The sequence below is a fragment of the Drosophila takahashii genome, chromosome 2R (genome assembly GCF_030179915.1).
Source record: "Drosophila takahashii strain IR98-3 E-12201 chromosome 2R, DtakHiC1v2, whole genome shotgun sequence".
In the NCBI taxonomy this organism is placed as follows: Eukaryota; Metazoa; Arthropoda; class Insecta; order Diptera; family Drosophilidae; genus Drosophila; species Drosophila takahashii.
Window position 1 is genome coordinate 36486946 of NC_091679.1, and position 18437 is coordinate 36505382.

The 18437-nt window shown below is 40.3% G+C and overlaps 4 protein-coding genes and 2 long non-coding RNA genes across 9 annotated transcripts; 2 read left to right on the forward strand and 4 right to left on the reverse strand.

The window, feature by feature from the left end:
- The first annotated feature begins 435 nt into the window (after positions 1-435).
- On the forward strand, positions 436-1560 carry LOC108063108 (antigen 5 like allergen Cul n 1-like). 2 transcript variants are annotated; one of them, XM_070214029.1, is made up of 3 exons: positions 436-1047; positions 1138-1366; positions 1419-1560. In XM_070214029.1, the coding sequence occupies exons 1-3, from the start codon at positions 509-511 to the stop codon at positions 1431-1433; spliced, it is 783 nt and encodes a 260-aa protein (XP_070070130.1). In that variant the 5' UTR covers positions 436-508; the 3' UTR covers positions 1434-1560. The 2 variants fall into 2 exon arrangements, with proteins under 2 accessions (XP_070070130.1, XP_017005562.3); XM_017150073.3 differs by having other exon boundaries at positions 439-1047; positions 1102-1366.
- On the forward strand, positions 1551-3192 carry LOC108063109 (venom allergen 3-like). 2 transcript variants are annotated; one of them, XM_070214030.1, is made up of 6 exons: positions 1551-2095; positions 2150-2254; positions 2603-2759; positions 2812-2979; positions 3038-3078; positions 3135-3192. In XM_070214030.1, exons 1-4 carry the CDS (start codon positions 1551-1553, stop codon positions 2824-2826), a joined length of 822 nt encoding a protein of 273 aa, XP_070070131.1. In that variant the 3' UTR covers positions 2827-2979; positions 3038-3078; positions 3135-3192. The 2 variants fall into 2 exon arrangements, with proteins under 2 accessions (XP_070070131.1, XP_017005564.2); XM_017150075.3 differs by having other exon boundaries at positions 3038-3192.
- Positions 3042-11336, reverse strand: LOC108063106 (serine-rich adhesin for platelets). Of its 2 annotated transcripts, none has more exons than XM_017150070.3 (7): positions 10812-11336; positions 7696-7717; positions 7042-7382; positions 6370-6479; positions 5035-5653; positions 4615-4907; positions 3042-4553 (listed from the first exon to the last, which is right to left on the reverse strand). In XM_017150070.3, the coding sequence occupies exons 3-7, from the start codon at positions 7295-7297 to the stop codon at positions 4461-4463; spliced, it is 1371 nt and encodes a 456-aa protein (XP_017005559.2). In that variant the 5' UTR covers positions 7298-7382; positions 7696-7717; positions 10812-11336; the 3' UTR covers positions 3042-4460. The 2 variants fall into 2 exon arrangements, with proteins under 2 accessions (XP_017005559.2, XP_070070129.1); XM_070214028.1 differs by having other exon boundaries at positions 7684-7717.
- Positions 11337-12183: 847 nt separating this feature from the next.
- LOC138912486 (uncharacterized) lies at positions 12184-12991 on the reverse strand. The gene is made up of 2 exons (XR_011418037.1): positions 12865-12991; positions 12184-12807 (listed from the first exon to the last, which is right to left on the reverse strand). It is a non-coding gene; the product is annotated as an uncharacterized lncRNA (long non-coding RNA).
- Positions 12992-13853: 862 nt separating this feature from the next.
- On the reverse strand, positions 13854-14511 carry LOC108063102 (uncharacterized). Its single transcript, XR_011418047.1, has 3 exons — positions 14427-14511; positions 14043-14367; positions 13854-13990 (listed from the first exon to the last, which is right to left on the reverse strand). It is a non-coding gene; the product is annotated as an uncharacterized lncRNA (long non-coding RNA).
- A 709-nt stretch (positions 14512-15220) lies between these two features.
- On the reverse strand, positions 15221-17256 carry LOC108063097 (trypsin eta-like). The gene is made up of 5 exons (XM_044393059.2): positions 16552-17256; positions 16168-16307; positions 15868-16103; positions 15642-15805; positions 15221-15484 (listed from the first exon to the last, which is right to left on the reverse strand). The coding sequence occupies exons 1-5, from the start codon at positions 17074-17076 to the stop codon at positions 15317-15319; spliced, it is 1233 nt and encodes a 410-aa protein (XP_044248994.1). The 5' UTR covers positions 17077-17256; the 3' UTR covers positions 15221-15316.
- Between the last annotated feature and the right edge of the window lie 1181 nt (positions 17257-18437).

Consider the following 18437-nt stretch of genomic DNA (forward strand, 5'->3'; position numbering starts at 1 on the left):
CAATTCCCAAAGCTAATTTGTTTGTTAATATGTTACTATTGATTACCTGTTGATAGCATCCCCGTAGAATCGAAAAGCACTCGAGATATTTTTATAAAGAAGCGAAACCACGTACCTATTGCTCTATGTTAAATAGTTTATTATATATTTTTTTTGTACCTTTTTGTTAGCGTTTCGAGTCCCAAAGGCCTTTCTGTATATGCCATTTGCAAGCAAAACGAAAGAGGAAAATATGTAGATTCTAGACCGATAAAGAATTGAAAGAATCATTGAAATTAAACTTCACTAAAGCCATTTAGGCAAAACCTTCGCTCAAACCATTTTATTACATAACTTTGCATACTATTACCGAATGAATTTAGTGGCAGCTCTTCCTAATAAACCCCTAACGAAAAAATAACAATAAAAATACAATTTTGACAAATCGATGACTAGTTTGAATGGGAGGAACTTTCTATCAGTTCTTTATACTTCACATTGCCTTAAATATTGCTTAAATTGTAGTAAAATGATTTTGATATTACCCGTGATACTCTTTATTATGCCCTTGACTTCTGGCTATAACTACTGCAACAACAAGACCCACGTGTGCGATTTGGCCAAAAGGAAGCATTTCATGTGCCGACTGGAGGATCTGGCACCCTTTCAAAATACCAAGTACCACGCCATCGTTCCGGACAACCAAGTTGTGCGAAGGGAAACGCTGGGCATACTCAACACTTTCCGGAACACTTTCGCTGGCGGGGATCTGATGACGAATGAGAACAAGACCTTCCGGAGTGCCAAGCGGATGAGGAGGCTCAACTGGGACGAGGAGCTGGCCTACCTGGCACGCAGCCACGCCTCCACCGTGTCCTTTAAGCACAGCGAGTGTCGTTCCACCCTGCGATTCCCTATGGCCGGCGAGGTTCTGGCCCTGTTGCCAGGATCTAAAAAGGAGAAGTTCAATGTACTCGAGATAATGGAGAAGGCATTCAATCCAATGTTCGAAGAGTACAAATATGTCGTGGATCCCGAGGGCCTCCTAGATGGCTTCGATCCCGACAGGTGAGCTAGGTTCACTAGGTATTCTAAACCTAGAATAACTCTAAATTGATTCAGGGACTACTACGTGGGTCACTTCTCTCTCCTCGTCAGCGATCGAGTGTCCCGTGTTGGCTGTGGCATTGCCGTGGGTTCGAACTGCCGTGTCGGCGATAAAGTCGGTTTCTGCCACTTCCTCACCTGCCACTTCGACTACACCAACGTGGAGGGTTCGTATGTTTATAAGGCCGGAGAGCCGGCCAGTAAATGTAGTGACTGGAACGCAGATGCCAGCAAAAAGTATTCTAATTTGTGTGCAAACTCCGGCGAATTATTTCCACCTGTGAGATTTTGGTCCTTCAAGTTAACCCTTTCTAATCCATATTTGTTTGCAGAATAAGGGAGACTAAAAGAACGTTTCTATATACAGAAATATCAAAAAATAAAATAGTCAAGGATCCTAAGTCGAACCAAAGTTCATTTACTTTAACATCAAGATATTCAGTACTGCATAAATTCCTAGTAAAATGATTTCGAGTCTAGTTTTACCATTAATATTGCTATTGCCAATAGTTTCGGGCTATAACTATTGCAACAACAAAACCCATAAGTGCGTTTTGGAACAATCCGAACATTTTATGTGCCAACTGCACAAGTTTAGTCCCTTAGGCGGTTATACACGGTATTATGAAACAGTTCCAGATACCCCGCTCCTACAAAATAAAATACTGGGAATATTAAACAAATTTCGGAACCGTTTCGCAAGCGGGGAACTTTGGACGAATGAGAACAGGACCTTTGCAAAGGCCAAACGGATGCGCAGGCTCATTTGGGATAACGAACTGGGCTATATGGCCCGTGCCCATGCCTCCACAGTTTCATTCAAGCACTCGGAATGTAGGGCCACATCGCGATTCCCCTACGTAGGAGAAGTGCTGGGCATGATAGTTCCCAAGCGCCATCCCAAGCCCGATTTACATGACTTATTGCACAAGATGTTCAACAAGATGTTCGACGAGTACCAGATAGTTCATGATCCAGAGGGACTACTCCAGGGCTTCCATCCCGTCAGGTGAGCTAGGTCCCAAAAGGCGAGGCTTTGGCTAACCCTAGAAAGTTCCCACAGGGACTACCACTGCGCCCACTTTACCAACATTATCAGCGATCGAGTCTCTCGGGTGGGATGTGGAGTTGCCGTGGGTAAAAACTGTCGCCACGGATCACATACCAAGTGAGTACGGGGTATAATAATTCGGTATATAACGTCTTTGAAAGAGCCCTGCATGAATCAACAGTGTTTGAATCCTTTTTTCTCAGTATGAATCACTTCGAATCATTTTTAGGGATCCTATGATTTGAATACAACAATTTGTGGTTTAAGTTTTGCTCATGTAAGATTCAAAACAGATAATTCGATCGTCAAACCGAAGCTGGTTCCAATGATTTAAATCCATTATATATTAAGTTTAAAATAATAACAGGTTAAGTACAAAGCGTGTAGATACCTTGGATTCATTCAGGGCGCATTCAAGCTGTTTTGGTAACTGATCCTTCCTCTTTAATCCTGGTTCTCCGCCAGCTTCTGTACCTTTCTGACCTGTCACTTCGACTTTACCAACTTGAACGGATCGTATGTCTATAAGGCTGGGGAACCTGGCAATTGTGAGGACTGGAACACGTCGAATAGTAATAAGTTAACCAGTCTGTGCCAAAACAATGGCGAACTTTTTCCACCTGTAAATAAGAGTTATGCTTGAATAGGTTCACCCTAACCTATCTATTCCGCAGGATCATGGCGACTAGATATTTTATACATTTATGTGTTTTAATCCTGTCACTTCGACTTCAACAGCATAGAGTGATCGTTCTATAAGGCTGGGGAACCAGGAACATCCTGTAATGATTGGTACGTTCATAGCGAAGTGTATGCCCTTCCTTGGCCCGACTTTTCCTTACGTAAGTTTGGATTGTAACCTCATTAAATACCATTTTGTTGACCGCTGAAATTCCGCAGGACCACGACGATCGGTAGTTTAGTGAAAGACCTTTTGTGAGGTGTTTAATATATTCGTACATTCATATATATTTTCTTATGCTTTCTCTCGCCTAAGGGTTCTGAAAGCACAGGAGACCAACTTTGAACCCGAAATACAATCCTTACAATTCCTACGATCCATTTCGAATTTATTTCTAGACTGATGCGAGTTTTCGGCCTTCTTCTTACACAGCTATTTGGAAAATGTACTTGTTTTCGATTTCGCATTTTACTACTCATTTTACATTGTAATTTTCTACTTCCATCTAACAGCTAACAGACTTAGTCGGTTTTTGCTTCGCTATTCTTTTCAATTTTCAAGTTAGATTCAAGTGGATTTGTCGAGTGAAACCAGCTTCATCTTCGGAAAAAATCTTTAGCATACACGTAAAGCAAATATTAAACATTCAACGATTCTAAATAAGGACCATATTAACCTTCAGACTAAGTTTTGCATATTCGTTTGTTTTTCTTCGAGTAATTAAGGTTCGTATCGTCATTTCGATGAAGTTAACTTAGTTTCGCATTTGCAGAGTGCCTAGGCTTTTTTTTTAATTTCCCCAAAAAACGCCACCGATTTGGGTCTAAAAACGGGCACAAAAGTGCCGACATGCTTATTCTATGGTTTTGCTGATGTGTGGATAACTTTGACTAGTAGCGTTATCTAAGCGGGCCCTTCCGGTTTAACTAGTACTTTCGCCTGGAACTCTTCTAAATTTTGTTTTTTGAAAACACTTAGAGTTCTGTTTGGAATGCACTGGAATGCCACACGTCTTACTGTTTGACCTTTTCTCGGGGGTCGTATTCCATCTTCTACACTTCTTCTGTACATTTAGAAAAATACATATAAATATTAATGAGGGGTAAAGCAGCTAGGGGAATTCTTATGAAGAAATCGGGGATGACAAGCTCAAAAGGTTGGGCAAAAAAACGTTTCAAGAGTCTTTTGAATGGGATATATAAATTTCCAAATATTAAGAACACACTCAAAGATATTTAGATGTTCATCTGCAAGGTGGGTAATATTACCTATCAATTAATTTCGTAATTTCATCCTAACCAATTTCAATCAATCCGCACCGATTCTCCTAAGTCCTACGGCTAACACCAAAAATATATATTTACCGCTGGATTCGCTGGTAGTTGTTTCCCCCACTTTTAAAGCCCCTAAAGCGGCTGGCCAATTGGCATTCCATAAATGTTCCTTCCATAGATCACCGATTCGATTTCGATTTCGATTCCCTCTATAATAACGTATATCAGTGCAGCATTACCTTAAAATAATGTGCAAACATTCAGTGCTAATTACGTGAAATGACGCGCTTCCCTCAAAAAACATGTACATTGTAATAATTGTAGTTGTTCAGCAAATCCCTGGGAGAATCCTTTGGATATTGTCCCCCTACAAAATGTTGCATCCAGATCCGTGCATCACCTCGCTGATAAACATGGGCGTTCCAGCGCCCAGTCCGCCATCCGTCTTCTGGTGTTCATTCTGAAAAAGGAAGAGGGTTTTTGAGATCTGACACTCAGAATTCACCACTGCATCGTCTCACATCATCGTAGTCGCAGTCGAAGTAGTGACTCTGGCACTCCATGCACCGACAGCTCTCGGACATTTTGCAGGTGATGCCCCACTGCTTGGCCAGGTCCTTGTAGATCTCCTTGCTCGTCTTGTTGCTCATCATCTCGGGCGTTAGCAGGCTGGTGTGGCAATTGGGTTGCTGGCCCTGCTGCTGGATCTGCCGCCGTCCACTCCGCCCGCTCCGGGATGCAGTCGATCCGGAGGCGGAACCGGTGCAGCAGGCCTCCTGGCATCCGGAAGCAGGTCCCGAACTCGCATTGCCACCTGGAAAGGATGTAAAGTAAGCATAAGTAGTTTTAGTTTCGCGGTTTAAATTATATAAAGTTAAAAAATGATTTATCCATTTATGAATCTCAAGAATTCGCGTCATATCAATGGTTTTAGTTCTCACCTTCACTGTAGTTGCCATAGCTGCCTCGATTCAAGAGTGGATCGTAGAAGTTATGTCCACCTCCGGATGAGGTCGCCGCCTGGCTGCTTGTGCTGGCTGCATCCACGTCGAAGGACGCCCCGTGAACACCACCACCACCCTCGCCACAGGCACGTTCCTCGCTGCACTGGGCACACTGGTCGTCCTGGCACTGATCCTCATCCACTCCCGACCCAGATCCTCCAGCCGCATATCGATCCTCCCCACGGCGCGATGGCGAGGCCGCCATCTCCGTCTCCAGCAGGAACTCGTTGATGCTCAGCTGCTCCTCGTTGTCGCTCCGCAGTTCCAGTTCGGTGACGCCCTCGAAGATCTGCTCTCCGTCGTTGTTGTTGTTGCTCTGAATGTGGCTGCTGCTGTGGCCACCGGTGGCAACGTTGTTGTTCAAATTCTGCCTGCAGTCCGGGTCATTGCAAAAGTCCCCGGCTCCGGATGCTCCATTCCCGGCCAGCTGCTCCAAGGCGGCACTCAGCTGGGCGGCACTGTGTCGCGAGCTGTTCGCCGAGCTGCGCCGGCTGTTCTGGTTCGGAGTGGCGCTGTCCAGGGACAACTGTCGCTGGTGTTGGGATAGCCGGGTGTTCTGGAAGAGGTGGAAATAAGTGGTAACATACTTTTAATTGGTGCCGCAGCACGGATCCATAAAATCCCCCCTTCCCTTATCGGGTGAGAAGTCAAAGTAAATTTGGTACTCAAAAAGAACGCACCAACAAATTAATTTTAAAAAACCACAATGCTTCCAAATCGTGAATAGGGGCTGTCCATTAGGGCGGTCCCATTTGTATGAAAATTTTTGAAGTCCTACTTTTATCCGCCGGTGTAAATTGTAGTATTTAAGGTATTCCAAAAAAAAAATTTTGAAAAAATCGCGTTTTAGGGTCTTCGAATTGGCTTTAAAGTTTATCACCCATACGCACTGTTGCCCTTGATAAAAAAGTTTTTTTAATCTAGGTGGCGTAGATTTCAACAATTTATTAAAGCTTTACTCTCCCTTTTTTATTTGTAAGATTTATTTTTATAAGACATGAAATGGGAGAATGATTTTTTCGACCAAATTCGAACTGTTATACGTGTCGTATGAGTAATTTTTAAGCAAACTTTGAGAACGTTTCGCAAGGTCTAAATCACGAAAAAAAAATTTTGTTTTCACCGCCCTACTGTCCATATGTTACGTTAACAAAAAAAATTTGTTGCACTAGAGGTGATTACGTAACATATGGGCAGCACCATATCGACACTGCGATAATTTTTCTGGAGTCTTTGTTTTTAAAATACTTATAAAATTATCGATTATCTCACCTCTTCTAGCACATGCTCGTAGGAAGGCGGTGGGGTGGTGGGCACGGTATCCGCATCAGTATCCGTCAATGATTCGTTGATGCACGGAGTGCGGCTCTGGTTAAGATATCCTATAATAAACCGTCATTTTAGCCATACATAAATGTTTCAGGAAATGCTTTTACATGATCATAATAATTCCTATTTAACTTGAACTTTATTTAGGATATTCCAAAAAGAAGGTGAGTGCAATAGCGTTGGATAGAGTCGTGCGTGGAGTAGAATTTGTTTGGAAATATTAAGGATCTGTAACTACTTTGTTAACCTCACAATTGTGATTAGCATGCAATGTACTACACAGAACCAAAAAAGGTGAGCTGCCAAATAATTGGTAAAGTTTAAAAAAAATTAATGCCCTTAGTTAAAAAACTAATTTAGTTTCTCGCTCAAAATCTGTTATCATTTAAAATAATATTGATATTGATAAAGTTAATAAAATCTACTATATTTTATATGATAATACAAAATGAATAATGAAAAATTAACCTTATAAATGGCATAAGAATCAAAATATTTTAAGCTGCTTTTTTTAAGTTTAGTAATCACATTAATTTGTATAATACCCCAATGAAATAAAACGCTCGCAATTCATTTGTTCTCTGTGTGTAGGATGCTAGTGTGTCCGATCCTTACCCAATCGCATGGTGTTGTTGGTGGTGGGCGGCAGGAGCAGCTTCCTCTCGCTGCTCAGCTGGCCGAGACTGCTGGAATCGGCGAGATCGAGGCTGGAGCTGCTACTGGCCTCCACCGCCTCCTGGAGTGGCTGCGGATGCGCCTGCTGCTGGCTCTGGGCGCCCAGGAGCGCCTCATTGACCTGCGGATCGGGATCGTGCTCCTGCGAGGTGCTGCGCGAACTGCCCATCCGGAACTTGAGCTTGAAGGGCGCCATAGATCCTCCTCTTTTCGCTGGCTTATGGTTACCTTTCTACTGCGATATCTTTTCTATTCGAACGGGCATTGGATGTTGCGGCAGACTTGACAACATCGAAAATTACGGAAGAAGGTACAGAAATTACGGAAATTACAGAAATATAGAGCACGTGAGAGAGATAACGAGAGGGATAGAGCATAAAAACAGCTTTACAATACGGTTCTATTTCAGAGGTGGTGACTTGATTACGAACAAAGAGTAATAAACACAGATTTTCCATTGGATGTACATTTACGCCAATACTAATTGATTTGGTTGAATGAACATTTCGGTTTTCAGCTCTTGTCGCTTTTGATTAGTGGCATGCAATGGTTTTGATTTAACTTAATTATAGTGCAGCTTACAGCGCAAATTACCTGGTTGTCCGAGAGCAGTCACCTGTAATGAAATAATGGCGAAATTTCACATGTGAGTGCCGAATTGGAGAGAGGAATAATGTAGTTAACACTTTAACACTTTACACCTAAATATGCATACAAATATGAGATGTCTTTTTCAGATGTTTGCCAGCACTTGATTAAAAATCGACCCATAGTCTAAAGCTCTTATGTATGTACATTTAATATGGATATTATCTTTTCAATTTTCAGTTTTACCCCAACTCTAGAAAGAATTCGCAAATGACCGATTTTACACCCGCCCACCTGAGCTGTTTATAGTTTCTGTGTTTTTGCGACAAGTTGTTAAACATTTGGGTAAGCGTCGCCTGGGCCACGCCCTCCTTTCTGCCCCCTTTGTCATTATTATGCAGATTGCTCCAAAACCCACTTTTGCAAGCCCATCCAAAAGATACAAGATGCACAAAGTCTGTCTTGGGCGCACAGGCAAACTATTATTATGCTTATTGCGCCGAGGAAGCTCATTAAGTCTTGGATGGAAGCGTCCTTGAAGGATGTGCATGTGCATGTGTTCCATATGCCCCATTCGGGTGCATGCATCCCAATTAAGGTCTATTTGCATCCGATATCCATCAACTTTTGATTGAAAACCCATCACCGAACAGGTGAAAAGATGGCTCCACATAATTTGGCAAACATTTAACTTGCCATATTTGCCGACAATAAACTGCCAATTGGCGGTGTTGACTCGGCAAGCAGATTCATAAGGATCTGCTGATTGGATGCACACCAATCCCCACCCTCCCTTCCCGTAGACTCGTCAGCCCGAAGGTCGAACAATTGCAAGGAATCTCAGGCCCCCAATACCCATTTCATCCCCCAAAATCATCCACATACCAAGCATTTTGTGTGCGAATTATTCTTGCTTGGGAATTGTTTGATTTGTGGGTCGGGGAAAAGATTGTGATGATTTAAATCTAAGGAAATATGTACTTCACATAGGCTATTAAACAAACTTCTGAATATAAAATATTCTTAAATATTGCATTATATTAGAAACTTAAAATAACAGTTCAATATCGTTATAAATAAATGTTCAAAATATGAACGAAATTCTCATATTTTACGTTTAAACGTTTGAAATCAATTTTATAGATGTCTGAAAGTATGCTACAAAAAAAAGGATGCACTAAAATCTAAATATATGGTTATATCACTATACTATTAAAATTTAATTTGTTGCTTTTATTTAAATGGTTTGTAATATATTAGAACGACTGTGGTGTCAAGCGAGGTAGATGGCCTTCGATAGGCGGTCATAGCAGCAACAGTTGGCTTTGGGTGGGGGTCACTCCCTCCTCCCTTTTCGGATGCATATGCATTTCCGAGAAATGGATTATGAATTGTTCATGAGTCGCGGGACATCGGTGGAGTGGGTGGAGCGCAGCAGTACTTTAATATGGAAGCCAGCTTAATCTTTAATCGAAACTTTTGACTTTGAGCAATGGCAGAGCGCATTTGACATTCTCATTAATTTCACAGCAGACAGGCAGCGAGGAGCGGGAATCGCTCCCTAGTTTTACGGCCCGGACAGTTGGTTACGTGGCTGTGTCATCCTGCAGTAAATTGTTTTTCCCTGCTCCTGTCGTAAACAGGGGCATTAAAAACTTGACTTGACTTGCCCTGACTTGCTCATCCCAGTTGGACTCGATACCTGGGCCATATATTCGTCCAATGCCGTATAAAAATAGTAGATTGACCCAGTTGCTAAATCAAGTCACTAGCATCGTAGCATCCTGCTGCCAGGACCAGAAATTGAATCCAAACCAGATGTTCTGACATGTCAGCGGCAGAAGCGAAACAAGTGCGTCCTGTTAGCATTGCAATTGACGCCAGCAAGGTCACTTCTTATCCCGGGCTTAGCCTCCCTCCCCTTTTCTGGATAATGGTTACGATATTTAAATGTCCTTTTCCACCACACCCCACTCTCCTACGGGCAGCTCCCCCTGATTAAAACGCTATCCACTTTCTGGCCATCAGCATAAAAAATACACTGAGGGAAGCCACCTTATTAAGTCTAAACAGCAATGAAAAGTTAGTGGTTTAGGATATACTATCATAAGGCATTAAAAATGATTTAGGTAACAACATATATTACTTGTGATCTTGAAATTTTTTTAAATGCAAATGTCTTATAAATGTTTTTAAAAGTATGCAGTGGATGTAGCAATTATCTATTAGAAATATATTGAAATATATTAGACACCTTTAAAAGTGATTTTTAAAGCTTGATTATTTCTATGGCATCCTCCATTGCAATTGAGACATGAGAGTATATTTGAATTTAAGTTTAATTATATACATTTCCTAGGGCCATTTATCCCACATGTTAAATTTAGAGTATTGTTAAAACTTTGAAAATTTATGGAAACTCAGAGTTTAATGCCTACTTTTTTGGGCTTTATCGTTTTCTTTTCAATTTCGATGTCAAATTTTTTTCTCTCTGCACCAAAGTCAAATTGCTGGTCATAAAATCAGTCGGAAAGTGAGCTCTTTGCCATTATCGAGAAGCGTTTGCCGCCGCGCGAAATGAATATTTTAGCTGCGTTTTTTACGCTCAAGTGCTCGTCGAAGTGCTTTGTGGATTTTTGGGGGCACTGGGTGCGGCACAATTACACAAATTGGATATTAATTGGCTGCTCCTGCTCCTGCTCCCGATCCCGCCGACACTCGGACCGCAATTAGTGGACATCGAAGGGCGCACAGGTAAACAAATGTGAGCTTCGGGGGATGAGATGAATTGATAAGGGGGGTCCTCCGTGTCCTTCGCCCCGGGATATCGATATCGAGGTGGAGGTGCCTTCGAGGCGATGATGGAATGCCTGGCCGGGAACATGGCATCATCGCCATAAGGACAGATATGGCTGGTATGGCACAGGAAAACTGATACCTAATTGAGCAAACAGCTTGGGGCTTCAACTCGCATTGGGTGGGTCAGTCGTTGCTTGTTTTTCCCCCATTATTCGCATTTTTCCTTTGTGTCCTCCTGGCCGTTACGAAAAATCGAAAACACAGGCGACTAGGCGACTTCGCAGCCTTGGAGCGTCGAAAAGCAAAGGATAAGGAAGTCTCACCTGAAGGGGGGATTCACAGGCGGATCAGATGGGGATTAGGTGGCGACCTAATCGAGGACTTCTGGTTATTCCCGATTTCTTTGCAGCTCAGACGACTATCACCTAGCCTCATTGCGCGTCGAGATAAATACGGCTTAGGTTTTGTTTTCGCACTCACAATAATCCACTGGGCCTTCTGATTGCCACAGACTGCGAAAAGCTGGCCGAAGGACCAAGCTTTTATTGTCCTTTCGGAGCTTTATTTGGGAGAACTGGGAGCACGCAGCTTGCGAAAGTCCTGCGCCTGCGCTCGAACCCCTTCCGGCATTTGGCCTCCATTGTTTTGCTTCGCACTCACCATCCTCGCATCCTCTGCTTTGGCCCCAAATTCGCGTGAAAGCCCACCGATGATGCGTTTCACACCCTGTTCCTAGATACCGCCGCAAAAATACCGAATAGGGGTTGGTAGACCGATTTCATAGAAGTACTGATGAATGATCAACGGCCCAAAACGCTAAGATCTAGCGCCCACATTTTACCGCCCATCGGTCATTAATACTTTTTTACATCAATTCTCAATCCATCAAAGTTCCAATTGCATAATGTTTATCGGTGAGATCCTACAAATATGTAACATTACCTGAAATTGGATGTGGGTTGCGACCATATCTTTTTAGATTAGTGGAAATCTAATTTCCAGAATGGCCTTTAATATGCGCATTTATAACATGGTATATTGGTAGAGCGCCCTAATTTGATTTAAGAAGGTTATAAAATGGTTAGGCAAAGGATGAAGATCTACTTACTATCAAGACGGAGAGGCCAAAGAACACTAGACTTAACATATTTCGTTTCATTTTAGATTTATCTTTACCACTGTTCTATGGAGGGAATACTCTAACCTATTTATACACATTTCCAGGAGATTCTGAGCTCGTGGGCTTGTATAATTTAAGTTACTTTAGCTCAAAAGAATTAATTATATAACCATACAGCGGCTTTTAAAATCATGGAAATGCATAAATTGAGTAAGTGAATAAATTTCTGAGCACCTAATTAAAAATAACACTATGCAGCATCAAAAATTTACCTCGATTGGTGCTATACTTTTGGATTCGTTACGAATTCCCAAGTAAAACTGCGTTTTCCCAAAAGTTCCCCGACGCAAGGATTCTTAGCAAAAGGACCTTAAAGTTCGAAAAATGCTGAAATTGGCCAACTTTGCGGAGCTCTCAGAGGCAAATAATATCTAACATTTTACCGCCCTTTAGTATTCATCGGAATGGGTACAAATTAATGGAATCGCCGCTAGGTGGCGCGCATTCAAACAGTCACATTGGTGCTGCTATATTTCCGTCTGCCTCGCACTAACTTTAGCTGATTAACAGGTAACTAATCGTCGCCCTTGTTTTATTATTCATACACTTAAGTTTGAAATGGAAATGTAAATCATTTTCAAAATACATAAGTCAAAATGTAATAATTATTTTTTCTTCGGTTTTCCCTTTGTGAGTGCTTGAGTGTTTCCTATCTGCACAAGTACAACTTGTAATTTAACTCCACCGCCAGGTGTTCCGTCTTCATTAAAGAGTGAGAAAGTAACATTGTAGATGCCAGCAGGAACATCCAGTTTCCAACTATTAATGTCGAAAAAGAGATCCTTGACCCAGTAAGTACCTTTTTGATAGGGGCACACCTTTCCATTCTTAAAGTTGAAGTTGGTGTTTTCACCCGTCTTGAAATTGGATTTGATAAAGGGATCGTAAAACTTTTCGGTACCATTGCAGATAGTATTATTTCTCAATCCAGGATAGTCCACCACGCCAGGTTTTTGCCCGTCAACCCTTACGATATCCACCGTAACATAATGTTTATCGGTGAGATCCTTCAAAAATGTAATATTACCTGAAATTGGACGTGGGTTGCGACCATATGCTTTTAGTTTAGTGGAAATCAAATTTCCAGGATGGGCTTCAATGAGCGAATTTATAACATCGTCGTATATCGGTAGAGAGCCCTAATATGATTAAAGAGAGTTATATGATGGATAGACAAAGGATGTAGATCTACTTACTATCGAGACGGAGAGGCCAAGGAACACTAGGCTCAACAGATTTCGTTTCATTTCGGATTTACCTTGTTTACTGTTCTATAAAGGGAATACACCAGCCTATTTATACCCCTTCCAGAAGATTTTGAACTCGTGAGCTTGTATAATTTAAGTTACTTTATCTCAAAAGAATTAATTATATACCCATCAGCGGCTTTTAAAATCATGGGAATGCATAATAATATATCAAATTGAGTACGTGAATAAATTTCTGAGCACTTAATTTAAAATAATTTATATGTACTATTTAGACCCTTCTCATGGGTATTCACTAGCGCCATCTAGGAAATGGCATTGGAAAAAATCTGCCTTTTTTTCTGTGGCCACTCTAATTCACATTATGTTAGTGTAAATTCTAAATTATTTGAAATGGGGCGCGCACTTTGTCTCTTTTTGCTCCTATACGTTTTTCACAAGTGCATTCATCTGCGCTAGAGAGAGACGGAAGATGTGCTAGGCAGAATTGAAAGTTCAAGAAAGCCTCTTCTAGAAAGAGATCCCTGGGTAAAAATTGAGCGGCGAAAATCATATAAAAAGGCATATTTCTATTAAGTTGTTTAGCTGAGTAACGGGTATCTAATAGTCGAGGCACTCGACTATTGCGTTCTCTCTTGTTTGTTTTTGCTTTGGGTGTGTGTCCTTGCTAATTGTGTGTATTTTGTTGTTGTTGAATAACTATTTACTTAGTAGAATTGACAATTTTGCTGGTTGGGGCCTGTTTGACAATTATTACAGTTGATTTTACCAAGTTTTTTTTTTGTGTGTAGGTACAGTACCATATCATAGGCGCAATTTATATCAACTGCTTTTGAAAAAAACTTTGTGCAGTGCAAAAGCTTTTAACGTACACTTTTTTAAATTTTGGTTACTTATTGAAAATGGTTTTTATTAGTCTTGGATCATTATAAAAATTATTTAATTAAATATTTACATTTTGCATTCTTCCTCTAGGTGTGTAATAATTGTAATAAAAAGGATGTATATTTATTTCTCCCTAAGCTTAACTTTGAGTTCAAGTTTACCACCAGGTGAACCGTCTTGGTTGAGGACCGTAATTTTAATATTGTAGGATCCAGCAAGCACCAACCAACTAGATTTCCACTTATTAATATCGATCGTGATGTCCTTGAACCAGTAAGTACCTTTTGGCAAGGGGCACACCTTTCCATTCTTAAAGTCCAAATTAGTGTTTTTTCCCTTTTTAAGCGTGGTTTTGATATAAGGATCGTACGATTTCTTGATAGCGGTGCAGATGGTCTCATCTATGAACCCCTTAAAGTTTAGAGCTAGTCCGCTGGTCTTTTTGACATCCACCAACACGCGATGTTTATCAGTAAGATCCTTCAGGAATGTAATATTACCTGAAATTGGCTTGGGGGCTCGACCATATGAGTTTAGATTGGTGGAAATCAAATTTCCAGGATGGTTTTTAACAGATACATTTTCAACAATATCGAATGCAGCGTCCTAATTTGATTGGAGAATAATATATATTTGTTAAGAGAACAGTCTGTTGATTTACCTACTATTAAGACGGCGAGACAAACAAGCGTTAGGCCTAACAGATTTCGTCTCATTTTGGGCTTAATTTGTTTAACTACTAAACTTTTCTACACAGGGTTACTTATATACCATTCCAGCTAATTGTAAGCTCGTGGTCTTGAATAAAATAAAGTTTTCCAGTTCTGCTTAAAAAGTTTAAAATGTATACTCATGGAAGTGCATAATAAAACAAGAGAGAACGCTATAGTCGGGTGTCCCGAATATCAGATAATGGGAGTGCGAGGGAGATGGAGATATAAAACTTTGATCGGGCATAACTTTTTAACGAATGGCCCGATTTGAAAAATTTTTTCTACATTTCGATAGGTATAAATAAGTAGTACACCATCATCGAAATTTGGGAGGATCTGCCCATTCGGCACATTGGCGAGGATGAAGATGCTCTGGAGAACGAAGAGGAAGGGGAGCGTTTTAGGCAGAACATTAAGATCCTGATCATAGTGCTGCATCCAAAGTACAGCTCAGTTCAGTGCGGGATATTTGCCCGGAGGCAGGGATACCTTTTTGGGGGACTCCGGTGGTCCACTCCATGCCATCCCCCCGAATACAACTGCGTGGCCTTAGTTGGCAAATTCTGTGCGGTTCCCAATGCCCCGGGGTGTACAGCAGGCTGTACAGCTACCTGGATTGAACGATCATATGATACCTTTAGTAATTTATTAAAGATTCACTTAACAAGATACAAAATATTTTATTTATTTTACAAATATTTGCCAATGCTTCATTAAAAAACTATCTTTTAACATATTGTTACCAGGCAAGAATTCAATAATTTGTGCTATTATAAAATACTCGAAATGTTTTATATATGTAATCTATGTATTGTATATTATGTATATTCCTGTGAGAAGGTTCATGGCCACACCTGCTGCTCTATCCACTGAATGTAGTGGTCTATTCTCACATACACACCGGGTTGTCCAGAGTCACAGGATCCTCCGAATGAGGTTAGGCCCACTACATAGGGAATCCTTTGATGCCGTATTTGTTGGTGTAGCAACAGAGGTCCTCCAGAATCTCCCTAAAACATAAATCGTTGTTAGTTAACAGCAAATATTTCTATGAAAATTCTAAAAAAAGATGACTTAACATTGGGAAAATATCAAAACATTTATTAGTAACTATTTACAAAATATTTAAAATATCTAATACTTTTTTAACTTTTGTTTCTAACTCACCTTACAAGTGTCTATATTACCGGAGTCGTCCCCCGCGCATAGTTGTCCCGATTCCTGGTCATTTACAGATCTGCCACGATTTCTAAAATATGGCATATTCTGGCATCGCTTCATATTCAAGTGGTGAAGCTTTATTTGCTGCAGATTGTTGGTCGGTGGGCCATCTGTTAAATATTTGTTTAAATATTTTATTAAATGAAAGGGTTAACTTTCTTGGAATTCTAACCGCGCTTTGTTCGCCCATAGCCCAGAGCAGTCAGCGGGGTTTTGGGCAGGAATTCCTGGTTCCACAGGCAGGCCACTTGATGGTAGGATCTCTTGGCCAATTTGATCACCGCTAAATCGTTGAAATCGGTCACCTCATCGTAGTGCGGGTGCTTGGTTATCTGTTGGATTTTAATGAGTTCCCCGCGACCACTGTTCAACTCAAGGCCACCAATCAACGCCACGGACGGAGGTATCCTGTTCGTTTGGAAGAAACAATCCCGTTAGCATTTCGAGTATTTTCTGTATTTTTGCTGCTCACCCCTTGGGGTTGGCACAGTGGGCGGCCGTTATGGCGAACCACGGCGAAATCAGGACACAGCCACAGTAAAAATTATATCTCCGCTTGCTGGAATCCGCTGGCTGGGATCTATTTGTGCGGGATAGCCTACCGAGAGCACACTGTCAAATAAACGAATAAAAGTAAATTACAAAGCTATTCAAATAAAACATATTAGGAAAACATTAAGATTATTTTGAAAACAATAATATTTATTTTTAGTAGGAACTTGGACTTTTTGCACATTTAATCAGATATAAAATTTGAATGTACCTTAAAGAGTAAAGTAATACTACGAAAATGATATTTGTCATCACTTTTTAAAATATATATTCCATAGTTTCCCTTATATTTTTATTGTCTTACCATATAAGGATGCTCGTTGTCCGGAGTTGGTCTACCACCCATGATGTAAAGGCTACTTTGATTGTGCTTCTGGATAATTGGCTCAATTGGTTCCACTTGTTCTTGATTATGGTTAGTACTTCGACGGCGTCGTCGGCGCTTATGATGAGCTCTTGGATAGGCAATCGAACAGGCTTCTTCGCTTTTTGAAACCCTGGGGGCCGGAATCACGTAGCCGCCATGTGGACAACACACCAGTTGATTTGGCCACACCGATGGGCAGAGTAGGGGCGTCACTTGGGGCACAGATTGCATGGCACTAATGCAATCCACATACCTCACACATCTTCCGACCAAAGGACCAGCCAAAGGATCGAAGGCCTGGCAATTTCCGTAATTATCAATCGAAAGATACGTAGGAACTACTCCATCCCACGGCGAACTCTGTGCATATCCATTGTAGTAGTAGTTTTGTGGACTGGCCCACAAAAATGACGATGCTGAAATCAACACAATCTCAAAAAGCAAGCAATTTAGCGACCTCATCGCTGATGTCTTCACTCCACAGCGTACGAGTGCCGAATAAAATGCTTGCGAATCTGAAACGTCTTTTATTCAATTCTTCTAATTTTTGGTTAATAGTTCCTGCGGAAATCGAAATTAAGCAGCACTTTTTTATTAATAGCAAAGATGAGGTTAAATGGCGAGTGATTCATAATTCTTTTATTCTATTCTCTATGCTAGTCTATTATTGCCTTTTTGTATTTTAGTTGTATTGAATTAGTGGACCCAATTACAGTTCCGGTGGAACACCCAAAGCCCTGCACACTGGGCCAGCCGATCAGATTTTTGGCCAAAAATACGTTTTTCTTTTTTAAGAAAATGACCAAATTGAGTTTGGGATCCTTTTTATAATACATTAAACTAATTTATGACAAAGTTTCAAAGAATTCGGGCAAGCAGTTTTCTTTTACCATATTTTCAAAGTGAAAAATTCATAAAATATTGATGGAAATGAAAAAAAATTTAGAAGTCAATGATGCTGATGTTGCTGTTCGACTTCTTTCCGAAACTTGCAGAAGGGATTATTTTCAACAAGTAAAAAATATAATATAGCTCGTATGTCTTACTTGTTTGCTAAAATAAATGTAATTGTTAATTTTTACGCTTTTTTTCAGCAAATGAGTACTTTGCTTTTCGAGTGCCTTCGAGTGCCATCCCCAAATTAGTTCATTCCTTCAAAAAAAAATTCGTTGATCAATTTACTAAAAGCGTAGCCCACCGACTCGATGCGGTTTTGCCTTAGTTTTCGGTAATTTAAGTTTTAATTGAAGGCTTAACTCGAAGTCGAGCTATTTTGAAGAGCTTAGCTAAGAGAGCCCAAGAGTATGCCATACTTTATTTCTTCAGGTTTTGGTGAACATTTTGCGCTTAAAAATTTGATTTTAGTGTGACTAACATCTAAAATCTACTTTTTACGTACACTAATCGATTATGGTATTTTCCAAACCTATATCTATCTATTTAATCAGGACTATGCAAATAAAAATGTAGCATACTTTTGTGATGACTTCAGAATATGTCAAATTAACATTAAACAAATCAAAGAACAATATTTTTAAACAATTTTTTTTACATAATTTGATTATATAAAACTTAAAAGGTAACAAGAACAAAAAAATAGAAATTTTTTTTAAATCGATTGTTTGATAAACGTTGAAAGTTAATTTTTTGGCCAAAAATCTGTAATTTCTTTCCTAGGACAGTTAGAAGGATGCAGTTTTTTGCGTTTTTTTCTTAAAAGATTGAACTTTTCAACGAACTAAAAGTAAAATTTTTTGGAATTTTATATGATATAGATAATCCAGACCAAAGTCGGAAAATTTTACGTACTTTTCGGTTTTTAT